The following is a 14,812-nucleotide window of genomic DNA, read 5'->3' on the forward strand; positions in this document are numbered from 1 at the left end:
AAATAGCAAACAGAATCCTGAACAGAAGCGTGTGCTCTATCCTAACTATCATCAATGGACCTGAGGTAATCTCATCAGCATTAGACAAAGCCAAACTCTTTGCCAAGAATTTTGCAGCTAATTCTACCCTTTGCGACCAAGGCCGCCAACACCCAATATTTCCTCCTGTATCAGAAAACATGCTATGTGATATACATGTATCTGTACGTGATGTTGCCAAGCTAATCAAAAACCTTGATTCCAGTAAAGCAACCGGCCCTGACGGTATTCCAATTATAGTACTCAAAAAACTTCAACCAGAACTAGCGCCCATACTTACAAAACTGTTTAAACGTTGTCTTAAGGAGAATGGTTTCCCATCACCCTGGAAAATCTCATCAGTATGCCCTGTATTTAAGAATTCAGGTGATCGCTCATCCCCTCTCAGTACAGGCCAATAAGTCTCCTGTGCGTCATGAGTAAGTTGCTGGAATCTTTGTTAAATACAGAAGTAATCAACCATCTCAACAAAAATAACCTTCTTAGTGACACTCAGTATGGTTTCCATTCTGCTAGATCTACAGCAGATGTGCTTACAGTTATATCTCATAGGATTAGCAAATCTCTCGATGGAGGCAACCTTTCTAGGGCAATTGCTCTTGACATATCAAAGGCCTTTGATAGGGTATGGCATAAAAGTTTACTTCACAAGATCTTTAGCTATGGTATAGCTGGAAATGTCTTCTCAATTATTAAATCATTTCTTTCTGATAGGTTCATAAGAGTAGTAGTTGAGGGGCAAAAGTCAGAAGCTCATAGTATTAATGCTGGAGTCCCTCAGGGGTCCATCCTGGGCCCAACTCTTTTCCTGATCTACATTAATGATCTTTCAAATCACATCCTTACATCATTTGTAGACATTTATGCTGATGACACTACCATTTATGGTAGCACATCTAAGACAGTAAACGACGAAGTTTTCTCCAATTCTCTCTCCTCTGATCTTGAGCACGTGGTACAATGGGGAAAGGAGTGGCTGGTTACTTTTAATGCATCTAAAACCAAGCTTCTATCTTTACATCATCAACATTCTGATCCACATTTGGCATCAATTGAAATGAATGGCTCTCGTCTTCAGGAGACCTCAAGTTTTGACAAGCTTCTGGGCTTGACCGTTACTCCTGATCTTAAATGGAACACATACATCAAATCTGTTGCCAAGGCCGCTGGAAAAATGGTGGGATCTTTCTATCGATCCAGTAGATATCTCACTGCTGATGCAATTCTCTATCTATATAAGAGCCAGGTACGTCCAAGGATGGAATACTGTTGCCACATCTGGGCAGGAGCTGCTAGAAAGGACTTGTCCTGCCTTGATAGAGTTCAAAATAGACTTTGTAGCCTCGTAGGAGATGTCCTTTTCTCTTCCCTGCAACCTCTATCTCACAGAAGAGATGTTGCGAATTTGTATCATTATTTTCATGGAAAGTGTTCGACTGAGCTTCAGTCAATGGTCCCCCCCCTCGCCAAACTTTCACAAGAAACACTAGTCTAGCTGAAAACACTATCAATAATTTCCCCCACTCTTTATCTGTGCCTAAACCTAAACGTAGATTCCATGTACAAAGCTTCTTTCTTAGAACTGCACGCCTGTGGAATTGTCTTCCTTTTTCCTGCTTTCCGGCTGACTATAATATGGTTGTCTTCAAGTCTAACGTAAACAAGTTCTTGATGAGCCGTTCCATATAAGTTAACAAACTTACCGAATTTCCATTACTAATGATTACTATATTGTCCAATTTCTACTGTACACTCTTTAACCCTTATCCTTGAGTGGTGTCTTGGCCTTGATAATGTGGTGCTGCCTGTGTAAAAAAAAAAAAAAAAAGGTACATACAGCCTTCCCAAATGGTCACCCATCTGGTACTGGCCAGGTTCAATGTTGCTTAACTTCAGTGATCTGGTGTGTCAACGTGATTGTGTCATACACTTATGTAGTAAGCAGTAGTATTATATATTATCTTTCAGATTTTTAAAAAGAAATTATTTGACATCTATAATATAAATCTCACCTGTCTGTTTAAATGTATGTATGTATGTATGTATGTCTGCCTAAAACTTTCGACAGAGGTATTTTCACAAGATCACTATAGGTTTGAATACAAATATCGAAAAATTGGCTAAAAACATTGATTCCTACATCCTCAACTGGGCACTTTTCTAGAGGGAGGGGTCGCTTTTTTCACCGATACTTTTCGAAAGTCATCCCCTTGTTTTTGATCGACTAGCTTAATTTAAACATTCGTCACTTTTGGTTTGCCGATGGACGCAACAGCAAAAATGTCATTTCTTTTTTTTTTTTTTTTACAAGTTCTTTTCCTCCTTCACGGTTTGGGTTCGAGCCTGCCACCGCTTTTTTTTTTTGCTCAACACACACCTCCAAACACCTAGGCAACACAGGGCACCCAGGCTAGTCTTATTCATAGGACAGTGAAACCTAATGGGCTAAATGGGAATTCATGCTGTGAGATGAGGCCCCTAAAAAGTAATTATTCTCCAAATACAAATTTAATGGCTGCCCAAATATGGAACCTCTAATTGGCAGTGTATTTTTATGTCCATAGATAAGGCTGGCTATTACTGTCAAGTAGTCAGTAATAATATATTTCTAGCAGAGCGGCAATGATTTATACCATCAGTTGAGAGTTTGTTTGGAAAGAGAATCCTTTCATGTATTGCAGTACTGACTGGAACCACGCAATTGCAACTGGTGTTGAAATCAAGCAATGGTTTGGGACCAGCACAATGAGCGAATGCTTACAGTCTGTGCAGTGAATGCACACAGATACTTGTTCGCATATCTTTATCTCCAACTCTGGCAATACGAGTGTTTTACATATCATATTGGGACATTTATGTATTCTCTTTTTAATAATTATGTCTGTATCTTGCATTAACAATGCACAAAACAGAAGGAAAATATTTCTTAGTCTCACAAATGTAAATAAATACAATTATTAAATACTGACAATATTAATTAAACTATAAAAATATTTGATGAGTATTTTCTTTTCTTTTTCACTTAATTTTCTGTCTATTATGTAAAGTTGTGTGTGTGTGGGGGGGGGGGTTAAAAGTCAGAAATTATCAAAAATAAATTTAGAAATGTTTTATATTTTAATGCGATATAACCCAAGAAAGTTATGGTAAAAAAAAATCCAATATTATGGTAGTCATTCTGAGTGGGGGGGGGGGGGGTCGAGTTTCATTCTAACTGATATTATTCTAAAAACAAGATTGAAACTAGGTCAAACAGTCATGCAGTTGTTGATGACTTTTATTTTTATCATATTGAACCAGTGGCTAAAGAAAGAGAGGGTGTGAGGGGAAAGATGCTTTCAAACAGTAAAGTGACTGAATATATGAAGATAGAATGAGAAAGAAATTTTCAAGATAGATTAAACACATACTTTTTTTGCTTTTATTTTTGCAATTTTGTTCTTCACATTCCCAAGTCAATGTGAATATCCAAATAAAAGAGATTTTAAAATAAAGAAAAGGAGGGGGGATCAAATATGATGCGAGAAAAAGAAATACAGTAAATTATACCAATGAAATTTTTCATGTTTACAAGATGAAAGGATACGAAAGCGAAACTTATGACATGCAGATTATTCAAACTATTTTTTAAATTTTCGTTGTCACCTTCAAAACGTTTCAGCTGATGTAACCTCCAACCTTCTTTAGGTTAGTTGGGAATGAGCATTTTGCAGTAGAGACAACAAAACGAAAACACAATAAAAATAATACAAATGCATAACATGTTACCAAAAGCAAAATGAGTTACTCTTCTACCTACCTGGTTAAGTTTTTTGGGTTTTTAACATAATATAAAACATTTTCTTGGAAACACAAGTACTGCTGAGTCTTATATTAGAACACGAAAAAGAATGGCAGATTTGGAAAGTCTTGATAATCGCTCAAAAATAGAAAATTAAACAAAACAAGCTGCGCGTGCTTGGTGCTGCGTGTGAGATGATGCCACAAAAAATAGTGAAGAAATGATGAATGCGAGAAGTGTGAAGGGTCAACGTTACCTTCACATTTTCGCCAAGTTTCAGAAAAATCTAATGGATGGGGCAAAAGTTATGGGGTAAATAAAAAGTGTCATTTTTTTGCACTTTTGGGGAATTTATGACCCCTTTTGAGCTCTTGAGAATGCCAAATCTCAGTGGAAATGGACAAACGGTGCAATTTCACACCTTAAGACATGTATGTTTGAATTCAGCACCATGGAAAACCATAGATATCAAGTTTTTGAGTAATATGAAAATAGAGCTCCAAAAAGCTATGTTTTTTTAGCCCTAAAAGTCCCAGAGGAATGCGAACCAGAATTTTGCCAGGGTCATGCATACTGAATTTATATTAAGCACGATGGCCTCCACATTTTGGCCAAGTTTCAGGAAAATTTTATGGATGGATCAAACGCTATGGGGCAAAAAGTGTCATTTTTTAACATTTTTGACCTCTTGAGCCACTGGGGATGCCAAATCCCAGTGTAAATGGATAACGGTGCAGTTTCAGGCCTTAACACATGTATATTTGAGTTGACCACCATGATAAACCACTATATAGTCAGACATATCAAGATTTTGATGAGAAATATGAAAAAAGAGCCACAAAAAGGGGCGTTTTTAGCACTAAAAGTCCCCAGGGACGCAAACCAGAATTTTGCCAAGGTCACCCATACTGGATTCATAATAAAAACAATGAGATCCACATTTTGGCCAAGTTTCAGAAAAATCTAATGAATGGATTAAAAGTCGTGGAACAAAACCTGTCATTTTTGGACATTTTGGGCATTTTTGACCTCTTTTGAGTCCCTGGGGCCACAACAGGAATTTTTGCAAAAAAAATTTTTTTTTCTGTGCACATCTATTTTTAATGAAATACGATTTGTGGCAAAATTTCAGGAAAAACTAATGGACGGTTATCTGGCAATTGTCCGGAATAACGGACTCACAGGCGGACGCCACTGAAAACATAGGTCCCTCTCCAATAAATTGGGGGGCCAATACTGATCGAAACCTATCCACTCAATCATTCCCAAATTCAAACAGATGTAATTAAATAAGATCAGAGGTTGCCTCTGCCAATAAGAATAGTTGTTCTAATTTACATAATGACAAAAATTGATAATTGATTACAAAACATAAAATCACAATTGATAAAAGTGTACAACAAAAAACAAAACAAAAATAACACAGAACACTGTTTGACATATTTTGTTCTGACGTTGTTCACACAGAACGTAACGCATCAAACACTGGCGATTCTTGTCAGTTTTATTAACGTTTATATTTACAAATAAAAAAAAAACATCAACATTGAACTCAAATCATGCAGAAATAAAAAATAATTTTATTATTTCCACTAGGTGCTTTCAATAACTTGCCAACAAGTATTTATTTATGAAAAAAAAAAAATAAAAGAAAAAAGTAGCCTTTTTTTTAAGTTAGCGATTCACTTCTGTGTCGGTATGTGTGTGTTTCTTGTCTCTACATGACTTACACATTACTTCTTTTATTTGCTCTTAATTGATTATTTATTGAAATAAAAATAATTCCTGGTCATGACTGAAGAAATGAGAGCATGCTACCCCCTGGATTAAATAAAGGATTCAGTTAAAAATTCTGTGCAGATTCCAGAGTTCAACAAGATACACCAGAAAATCAGGGGTTAAATCGTCCGAAACGTGAAAATAACACTGAAGATAAAAACAGAAGTCCAAACAATTCTAATAATACGAAAAATAATTCAATAAAATAATTTCTTGAATCATATTTTTTCCAAATAATTACAAAATCAAATCCATCAGAATTCATTTCAGTCTCTTTCAGTCAACCACCACTAAGCAGATCTGTAGCATAAAGATTAAAGAGCCTCTCAGGATCTCGACAACTTAAATTGACGGCCAAGTATGCCAACAACGTTAGTTTACTTAGAATATGTCTTGTGAAATTTGAATTTTAGAACAAAATATACTGAACGGACACTCGTCTTAATCGTTATCATTTCAGCTTTAAAGAAATTCAAAATTTTCTTATCTTTCTTGTTTGGTTCATAAGTTATAAGAGTGTAGAGGGATAAGGTTTATACTGAAACACACTCATATATATATATATATATATATATATATATATATATCAGCAGGGAGACCTGATGTTGCCCGGTATTGAATGATGATCAATGACGGTTTCACACTCCCATATTTTACTGTCATCGAAATCGGTTTTTCGATCAAATCGATTGATTGGTTGACGACTCATCACGGTGCACTGGAAAAAAGCTTCATATGCCTCTTAACAGTGACTTCGTCCACAATAAATTGTAGTTTACATTGCACTGTAGAGAATTGAGTTGATTATAGAGTTGATTTTATATTGTTTTTATATATAATGGCTTGAATTAAAGTTTAAAATGCAAAAGTCAAGTATCATGGTGTAATTGTGCCTTAAACAGAAACATTAATTTCGAACACGTTCCTGTCATATCAAAGCACCTACTGTTGATTTTATAAGCAGGGCCTTTCTGCTTGTGTTCTGGGGTTCCCAAGCATGAGATGAAGTCCTTCAAAGGCTATAAATCTATGAGGTGTATTGTGTGGAATGCCATCTAGAAACACTGAACTGTTTAACGTTGCTGGATGTTGTTGAGCAAGTAGCACACACTTAGAATATGGTTAGTAAATTTTTAATTTTTGAACAAGAAATACTAAATTAACACTTATTTTAATTGTTATCATTTTAACTATTAGGCAATCCAAAATTTGCTCATTTTCCTTGTCTGGTTCATAAGTCATGAACGTGTAGATGGGTCACCTTTATACTGAGACACCTGTATGTAACTTATTCATAAACAACTGTTTTAGCGTCATTTAAATTTACATTTTATATTCTATGCTTAGCATTTTTAAACTGGGGTAGTACTAAAGAAGAGATGGAGAACAATAGTGTAGGTCATTTGAATCATCTGTAAATATTAAAGTCTGCTTTTTATGAATACATGCTTGTATGATTTTAGTTAACAATTGTTCAAGTGGTATGTTGTAATTATATATTACACGGAAGTGGTAAACTTTCTAAGTTAAGTATAGATATGATTGACCAAGTATAAAAGCGTAACGTGTGGCCGCAGCCGATATTGAACTCACTACACAAGTTTTGTAGTGCAATTCAAATCTTGTCCATAGCTGCAATAGAACTTGTCCCACTGCAATAGAACTTTTCAAGCGAAGATTGGGCTTATCAACCATATCCGTACTCACCGATGATGACTCCCCACCCCCACCCTACACTACAGGATGATCAGATGGTCCTCGTCCTTACAACGGACAAACACACACACATAGCTTAATACTTGATGCTTTGCCAGGGCTATCAAGGGTATTTTTTCTTGTGACACCATCATTAGATGGGTTGCTTCCCTAAGCTTATGAAAGGCCCATCTACTCTTGAAAGAAGGATAGACCACACCAGTTTCCCACACTAGTATTTTACCTCGTGGTACATACAGAACCTCACCTTCCCAAATGGTCACCCATCTGGTACTGGCCAGGCTCAACGTTGCTTAACTTTGGTGCTCTGGCAAGAACCAGTGTGTCAACGTGATTGTGCAATATATCTCACCAAGTATGGGTTGCTTGTTTCAGCCAGAGCACCATAGGAAAAATAGATAATTGGGATATTGGTTTAAGCACAATTTGAAATACTTGAAGTTGGGTTTCGTTGCTGCCAAGATTTTAGTCAAGTTAGATGTTATGGCAGGTCCTGATAAAAAGAATGGGCATTAAGCACCATCATTCAATCTGCAAGGAATATGGATGAAAAGTCAATTCCTAGTTAAGGATATGGATATCCATTAGTTAAGTCAATCAAATATAATTAACATCAAATCATTGACTTCAAGAATATTCTATCCTCTATAGGAAAAGATAAAGATCAGAGTTAAGGTGTCATAATTTGGCGACTGTGATTTATTTGATGCTTACATAATTGATCAGTGCAAGATGATCGTCTGGTCAGCTAGAGCCTTACAGAAAAAAAGTAGATAGTTGATTGGTGAGAAATTATCTTGTGGTGAGTTAAGGCCATTATTTAAGAGAAAGTAAATAATTGGTGGAAGATGATCTCTTGTGATTAGCTGGAATAATATAGGAAACAAAGATAGTTGAATAATAGATGCATACAGCTATGGCCATACAGTAGGAGTTGATAGTTGATTAATGGAAGGTGACACTGAAGAAAGTAAATCCATATCAGAAATGTCAGTAGTTGAGAGATTACTGTGTGGTCAGCATGAGTCATACAGAAAAGGTAGATAGTTGGTCAGTCACATGATGTTCAACAAACTTGATGTAGGATTCAGTTGCTGCCCAAATTTTTCCAAGACTATGTAAGATTCTTTATAAATTAGAGTAGTAAGTTCCTCATTCCTTCTGTGGGGATGATCCAATCTATATCAACTCTAAGAAAATGGACCCCAATTGCATATACAAGGGGCCTTCAATAAGTTTCCAAACTTTTTTGAAAAGGCATATAAAATGGTGTAAACTCTTGAAAATTCATTATGTTATTGCTATACATCTTATGAGATGGATGACCAATTTTTATGATTTCAAGTTCAAATGAACAGTTAGAGCAGGAATTGGAATACACCCTACTAAAGCCTGATTATCACAGTTAGTGAATTTCACAAATGCAATCGGGAAGTGAAGACATTTTGAGAGAACAATATGCAATAAAATTCTGTTTTAAACTTGGAAAAAAATGACACAAAAACATATGGAATGTTTCAAACTGCTTTTGGACCAACTTGAATGAATTGAGCATCAATTTTAGAGTAACATAAGAGATTAAATAAAAGCAGGGAGTCTGTGAGAGATAAGAGCTATGGGAGGAGTAAGGAAGTCAGAACACCAGAGTTGATTAGCCAAATAAAGAATTTTGTGGATAAGGACCGCCGTGTGTCTATAGAAACAATAAGTGCACAGTTTGATGTCAATGTAGAAACTGTATACACAATTATTCATGAGGAACTGAAGATGTGGAAGATTTGCAAAGTTTGTCTCAATGGCCCTAGAGAAGATCAGAAAGAATAACATTGTCATGACCGCAGGGAGATGGATGAGCTGATCAATTCAGATCCTGCAGTTCTGGGTGCTCTGGTGACCTGCAATGAAAGCTGGATCTACTGCTATAACCAGAGACAGTTCTCAGTGGAAGCATGCTGGCTCTCCTAGACACAAGAAGACCAGACAGAGCAAATCCACCCAGAAATTTATGATCCCTTTTTTGTTTTGATAGCACAGGCATGATCTACAGGCACTGGATTCTCACTGGACAGACAGTCAACAAAGAATACTATGTAAGGTTTTAAGAGAGTTCAGAAAGAGATTCTGTTGGAAGAGGCCAGCAAACTTCAAATCAGGTCAGTGGCATTTCCACCAGGACAATGCACCAGTCCACAACTCCTTCCTTGACATCGGCTCTTTGACCAGCACAGGCATCAAGACAGTTCCTAACACTCCCTATAGTCCAGACCTTGCTCCTTCTGACTTTTCCCTAAGCTCAAGGAAAACCTTAAAGGTTGTCATTAAGAGACAATTGAGGAGATGTAACAAGGGTCATTGCTCACACAAGAGGACTTCCACGGGGCCTGCCAGATTTTGGAACAGTACAAAAAGTGCATTGAGCCATTATTCGCAGTCAATTGATGGTTGGAGATGGAAATTTTTTTAAAAATGGATTTTGTTGTTCAATACAAAAAAAAAAACTTTTGAGCAAAGTAAACTTTCTTTACAAACAGTTATCTTGATAATTTAGTAAGGATTTCTTTCAGTTTCAGTTTTTACATAAACTCAGCAGCCACTTTTTTCTGGGTTGGCATGTCAACACATTACCTGTTATTAAAGACAAATCAATACTTAACTCATAAATGTAGATTCATACCTTGTCCCATGTGTGTGTGTACATATATACATATATATATATATATATATATATATATATATATATATATATATATATATATATATATATGAATACCTGATAGGATTTGAACAAGATTTGCAAAAAAATAGTGTAGCCACGTCTGAGGAGATGCCACTCAAAGCAACCTTTCCTACCTTGGCATGGTACAAAACAGACATTCAAATCTAGTGAGCAATGTCCTTTTTTCTTTTTTACAGAAAGAATGTTGCTAGTTTTTCTCTACTCTTGTTATTTTCATGGTAGGCACAAACTGAGCTCCAATCTAAGCCCGCCACCATAAAACATTCACAACAAGAACTCATCTAGCTACAACCACAGTAAATAATTTTTTTTTCTTACTCTGTATACATAAAACTAAACGGAATTTCCATGAAGTTTCTTTCTAAGAACCAACTGTTTGTGGAACACAATAACACTGGGATGCTTCCCAGATGACTACAACATAGTTTTCAAGTTCAATATTAACAAATTTATGCGGAGTCATTTTCATAAATAATTAAATTTTGTTCAGTTTCAACTATCATTACCAAGCCACAAGGTGTCACTTATTCATCAGACAAACTCATTAACTCTTATTTTCAAGTGGATTTTGAGCCTTGATTAGTGGTGACTCATTAGCACATACACACAAAAAAAGAAGATCTTATCAGCAACACTTGTATTACTATTACCATTCATTAAAATAAAAATAATCTGGCTTCAAAAGATAAATGGAGTACAAGAGATACAAATGAGATACAGGAAAAAGGCCTGAAAAGTCTAAACGTCAAGAAGACAACCACATTGAAGTCTGGCAGTAAATGACACAGACCTATGATTTTTTTTTTCTTAAAATATTGAAAGGTACAAAAGAAAATATTCAAGGAATAAAAGTTGTACAAATGGAATATATATATTTATATATAAAAAATGATGTTGTGTGTCTTCAAGCATTAGTTTGTAACAGTTGATCTTGTAAAACCAATAATATATTTGTGATCAACATGTCACCGTTTTCATATAGGTTAGCACATATATTTTGATAGGGGGAGGGGAGATAAAATTTGAACTGGAGGTATTAGATATATATTGTACAAATTCATATATATGTAAATAAAATGAAAATATTTATAAATGTCTGACAAAATAAGTGAAAAAGGATAATAAACATTTTTTTAATTTATTTCGTGATATTAATGTTTTGTTCATTCTATGTTTTATACAAAAAATAGCTCAAAATGATTGAAATATAATACGTTACTCCTTGAATATCAGAAATACAAAAAATTTATAAAATTTGATTGTTTTAATTTTTCAAAATTATATCAAAATATTTTTTTTTAATAAAAATTAGTATATAAAATTGGTATTTAAAAATAATGTTAAAAATGGTATTTTCCAAATGAAGTTGGAGAGGAAAATTTCATTAGAAATTGAAGAGTTTAGAATTAGAATTACGTGTCAGTGTATTGTGTTAGACAAGAAGTCACCAGAGACACATAGCAGATCAAATCTTCCTCTTTTTTTTTTTTGACCTAAAAAACAGATAACGATCATGTTTTGAGACAGTTGTTTTCATTCCCCTATATGGTATGGGCTAGGGGTACTATGTGCATACTAAACTTTTTAGCCCGTTAAAAACGGGCAAAAGTTATAGACCATTGATTAGAATAAGTTCTTTATATCAAATTGATGGTTAAATGTGGTTAAATTTGTGCATTAAATTCTAATCCCTATTAATCCATAACTATGCATCAAATGGATACCATATTACTTAGTTTGTTGAATCTTATCACAACAAATGTCTATACACAATTTCAGTTGGATCGGCACATGGTTTCTGAGAAAAAGTGGAATGGAGAAACATAATATAAATTCTGTATACTAAAATGTTAAAAAAACATAAAAAAAAAAAACATTGTTATTTATAGCAGCTGTTATTAACACATATCATGACAAAATATTGAAAAGAAATGGAGATGGCAAACAGACCGCTGCTATGTGTCATCAACACAGCAAGACTCCAGCTGTGTATATGATGAGCCATTGTCCGGATGATCTGCCAAGATCAATGAATTGGTCCCCATTAGTACTACAAATTAAAAACTGTTTAAAATCGTTCAATAAATTAAAGGAGAGAGTTTTGTTTTTTACCCCAAAAAGGTCACAGATCACCATCAGTTTGGGAGTGATGGGGTGGGGTATAAAATGAAAGATGACAATCATCAGCCCAGGGTGGGGGGTTAGCTAAATGTAGCTACCACAAAGACGCCACTCACCGACCAAAAGTCTTCAATCCAGCAGACGAAGCAGGTAGGAATGGATCATCGATAAATGGATCTTCCTCATTAGTGGTAGGTAACAAATTGCTCCGAGGAGAGGAATGTTGGCTAAGACTCTTTGGTTCTGGAGATTTCAACAACATATTACTATTCCAATCAGAATTCCAAGACATCTGGTCCATTTTCAAAATACCGTTACCTTCAGGCTGCAAAGAAAATGAAGGAAAAATTTAGTCATCTTTTATTTTAAGGAAGATTTGATCAGCTTATACATTTTGAGGGCCTCTTATTTTACTGCTTATGAGAAGAATTAAAAGAAATTTTTTTTTACAAACATAACTCGATTTCAGTACTAATGTATACATTTGCATGTAATTAATGTGTTTAAAGTATATATGTCTAACTCAATTCACAAACTGATAACCCTGACATGATAAAAAGCATAGAAACTTGTGATTAAAAAAATTGGTATCTTTGACATTCGCTACAACAGAATAAATAGTGCTGTGAGTAACAAAAAAAAAATACAATTGTTAAATTAGTTCAAAGCAAACTTTTTTAGTTTACCTTGTCATGCATGAAAGTAAATAAGGGCGCCACATCATATATATATATATATATATATATTACAATAGAAAAATGAAAACATGAAAAGTAATATGGTGGAGCTTAAACATAGAAAAGTAAAGGACTAGTTGTTAAAACTGGAAAAGAAAAGGACAAGATATTCTCGTAAAAAAATATAATAAATTTATAACTTAAAATATTGTAGCATTAAGAATTGATTATATAATGTTAAAAATTGTTATCTCTCTTTCGAATTAGTAGCAATAGTAGTCACTAAAGCGATGTGGTTGCTATGAAAATCAGTCATAAAAAGCATCGCTCATTTCCTTACATATTTTTACGGTTTTGAACACCAGAACATTCATCATAACTTTTGGTTTACTGAACAAAAATTGAAAAAATTTTCTCAATATATCTGAGAAGGTGATCTATAAACACTAATAATTCTTTGAAATTGGGTCGAAAAATGAGTGACCGATGAAGCTTTAAAGCAGTTCTAAATGACTAAAACTGCCACTTAATCATATATTCAAACACGTGTTTTGGGTTTTTTTCCAATTGGTTTGGGCAATCACTTTGTAAACGATTTTATCCTTATAGATAAAACCGTTGATTGCACCCTGTAGCCGTTTTCCTACGTTTTTTAACAGGAAATTAAGAAAATCAAGTTAACTTCCCATTTGCTACATTTACCCCAATCGAGTTCTTTCCCGTAAGTGGTTACCATCCACCCGATGTTTCAAAACTTTTATAAGAATCGATGATATTCAGGGGAAGTAACTCAGAAACAAAAATATAGAATTATTCCCCCTGAAACAATAATTTTACATTTAAAATAGAAACTGTTCGGGAATTTTATCTTCCATGTTTCTATTGTCTTTTTAATTTTTTTTTAAGAAAATGCACAATAAAGTTGATCGGACGCCTTATGAAAAGTTTCTTTTAACCAAACTTCTTAAATAGTATTTTCGAAGTTATATCCAACTATCGTCTGGTTATTAAATTATTAAATGAGCCAAATTGCTATAAAATCATAACTAATTTTGTTGAGATAATGTTGTTTTAATCTTTATTAATATATTATTATTGAAAATAGCTTCCAAAACTTTCAGTCTTTCAATATATGATGATTCCTTTCAGAATTCGAAAGGTCACATAGTAATTGTTTTTTTGTTTTTTTTTTTGTTTTTTTAACTATCTTCTGCAGACTATTTGCTACCCAGTACAAGGATTGAACTTTCTACTTCTAATAACTCAGAATATTTTACTTGTAGAAGTAATCAGTGATAATTTCATAAAAAAGTGTATCACTATGGATATGCTGACTTTTCCCCTCTCCCCTCTCCCCTCTCCCCTCACCCACTATGCTGAAAAGTATATTTAGAAATGTTTTAGATGAAGATTGATAATTAGGATTATTCAGACTACTATTCTCATGTTGGTTATTTTCAGGGCATTTCAGCCAATGAAACCACCAAAGTTTGACATTAATCTGCAATGCAACAAATAAAAGTGTTGACAACAATCTGTTCTAAATAACAGTCTGTTAAATACCCAAGCCAGTATGGAGACATCATTTTAAGAAAAATAAGTGCACTTAGCAATGTGATGCAAGAAACATAAAATAATTATCAAATGTAGCAAAAGATCATTTGAATAAAAATAATAAACCTGACACCGGTCACCTGCATAAGAAGAAACAAGAAATATGATCGATTGTCAAATAGATAGGTTGGATGTTTGAAAAGTTATTTTCAGTAAAATTTATACTCAAGCCGCACCAAATTCAATTCACTGAAACAACCATTGACAAATAAAATGCCCTTAGGTATGGCTACAGTGACAATGCCATCCCAAGTGAGCATTTGATGTGGTCACAAATGGTTATATAATAACTCTAATTGAATATTGTTGTTTGTTAATGATTTGGGCTTGAGAATAATCAACTTGTCG

The 14,812-nt window shown here is 34.3% G+C and overlaps 1 protein-coding gene across 4 annotated transcripts in view; it reads right to left on the bottom strand.

Annotated features, from left to right (window-relative positions):
* LOC145263176 (uncharacterized) overlaps positions 1–14,812 on the bottom strand; it is a 256,016-nt gene that overhangs the window by 113,706 nt on the left and 127,498 nt on the right. For all 4 annotated transcript variants that reach the window (XM_080120215.1, XM_080120213.1, XM_080120214.1 and 1 more), the window contains one exon: positions 12,290–12,498. In XM_080120215.1, coding sequence (XP_079976341.1) covers positions 12,290–12,498 — 209 coding nt within the window. The remainder of the gene's footprint in view (positions 1–12,289; positions 12,499–14,812) is intronic.

This window comes from Euprymna scolopes, chromosome 38 (assembly GCF_053919585.1).
Source record: "Euprymna scolopes isolate OS-2025 chromosome 38, ASM5391958v1, whole genome shotgun sequence".
NCBI lineage: Eukaryota > Metazoa > Mollusca > Cephalopoda > Sepiida > Sepiolidae > Euprymna > Euprymna scolopes.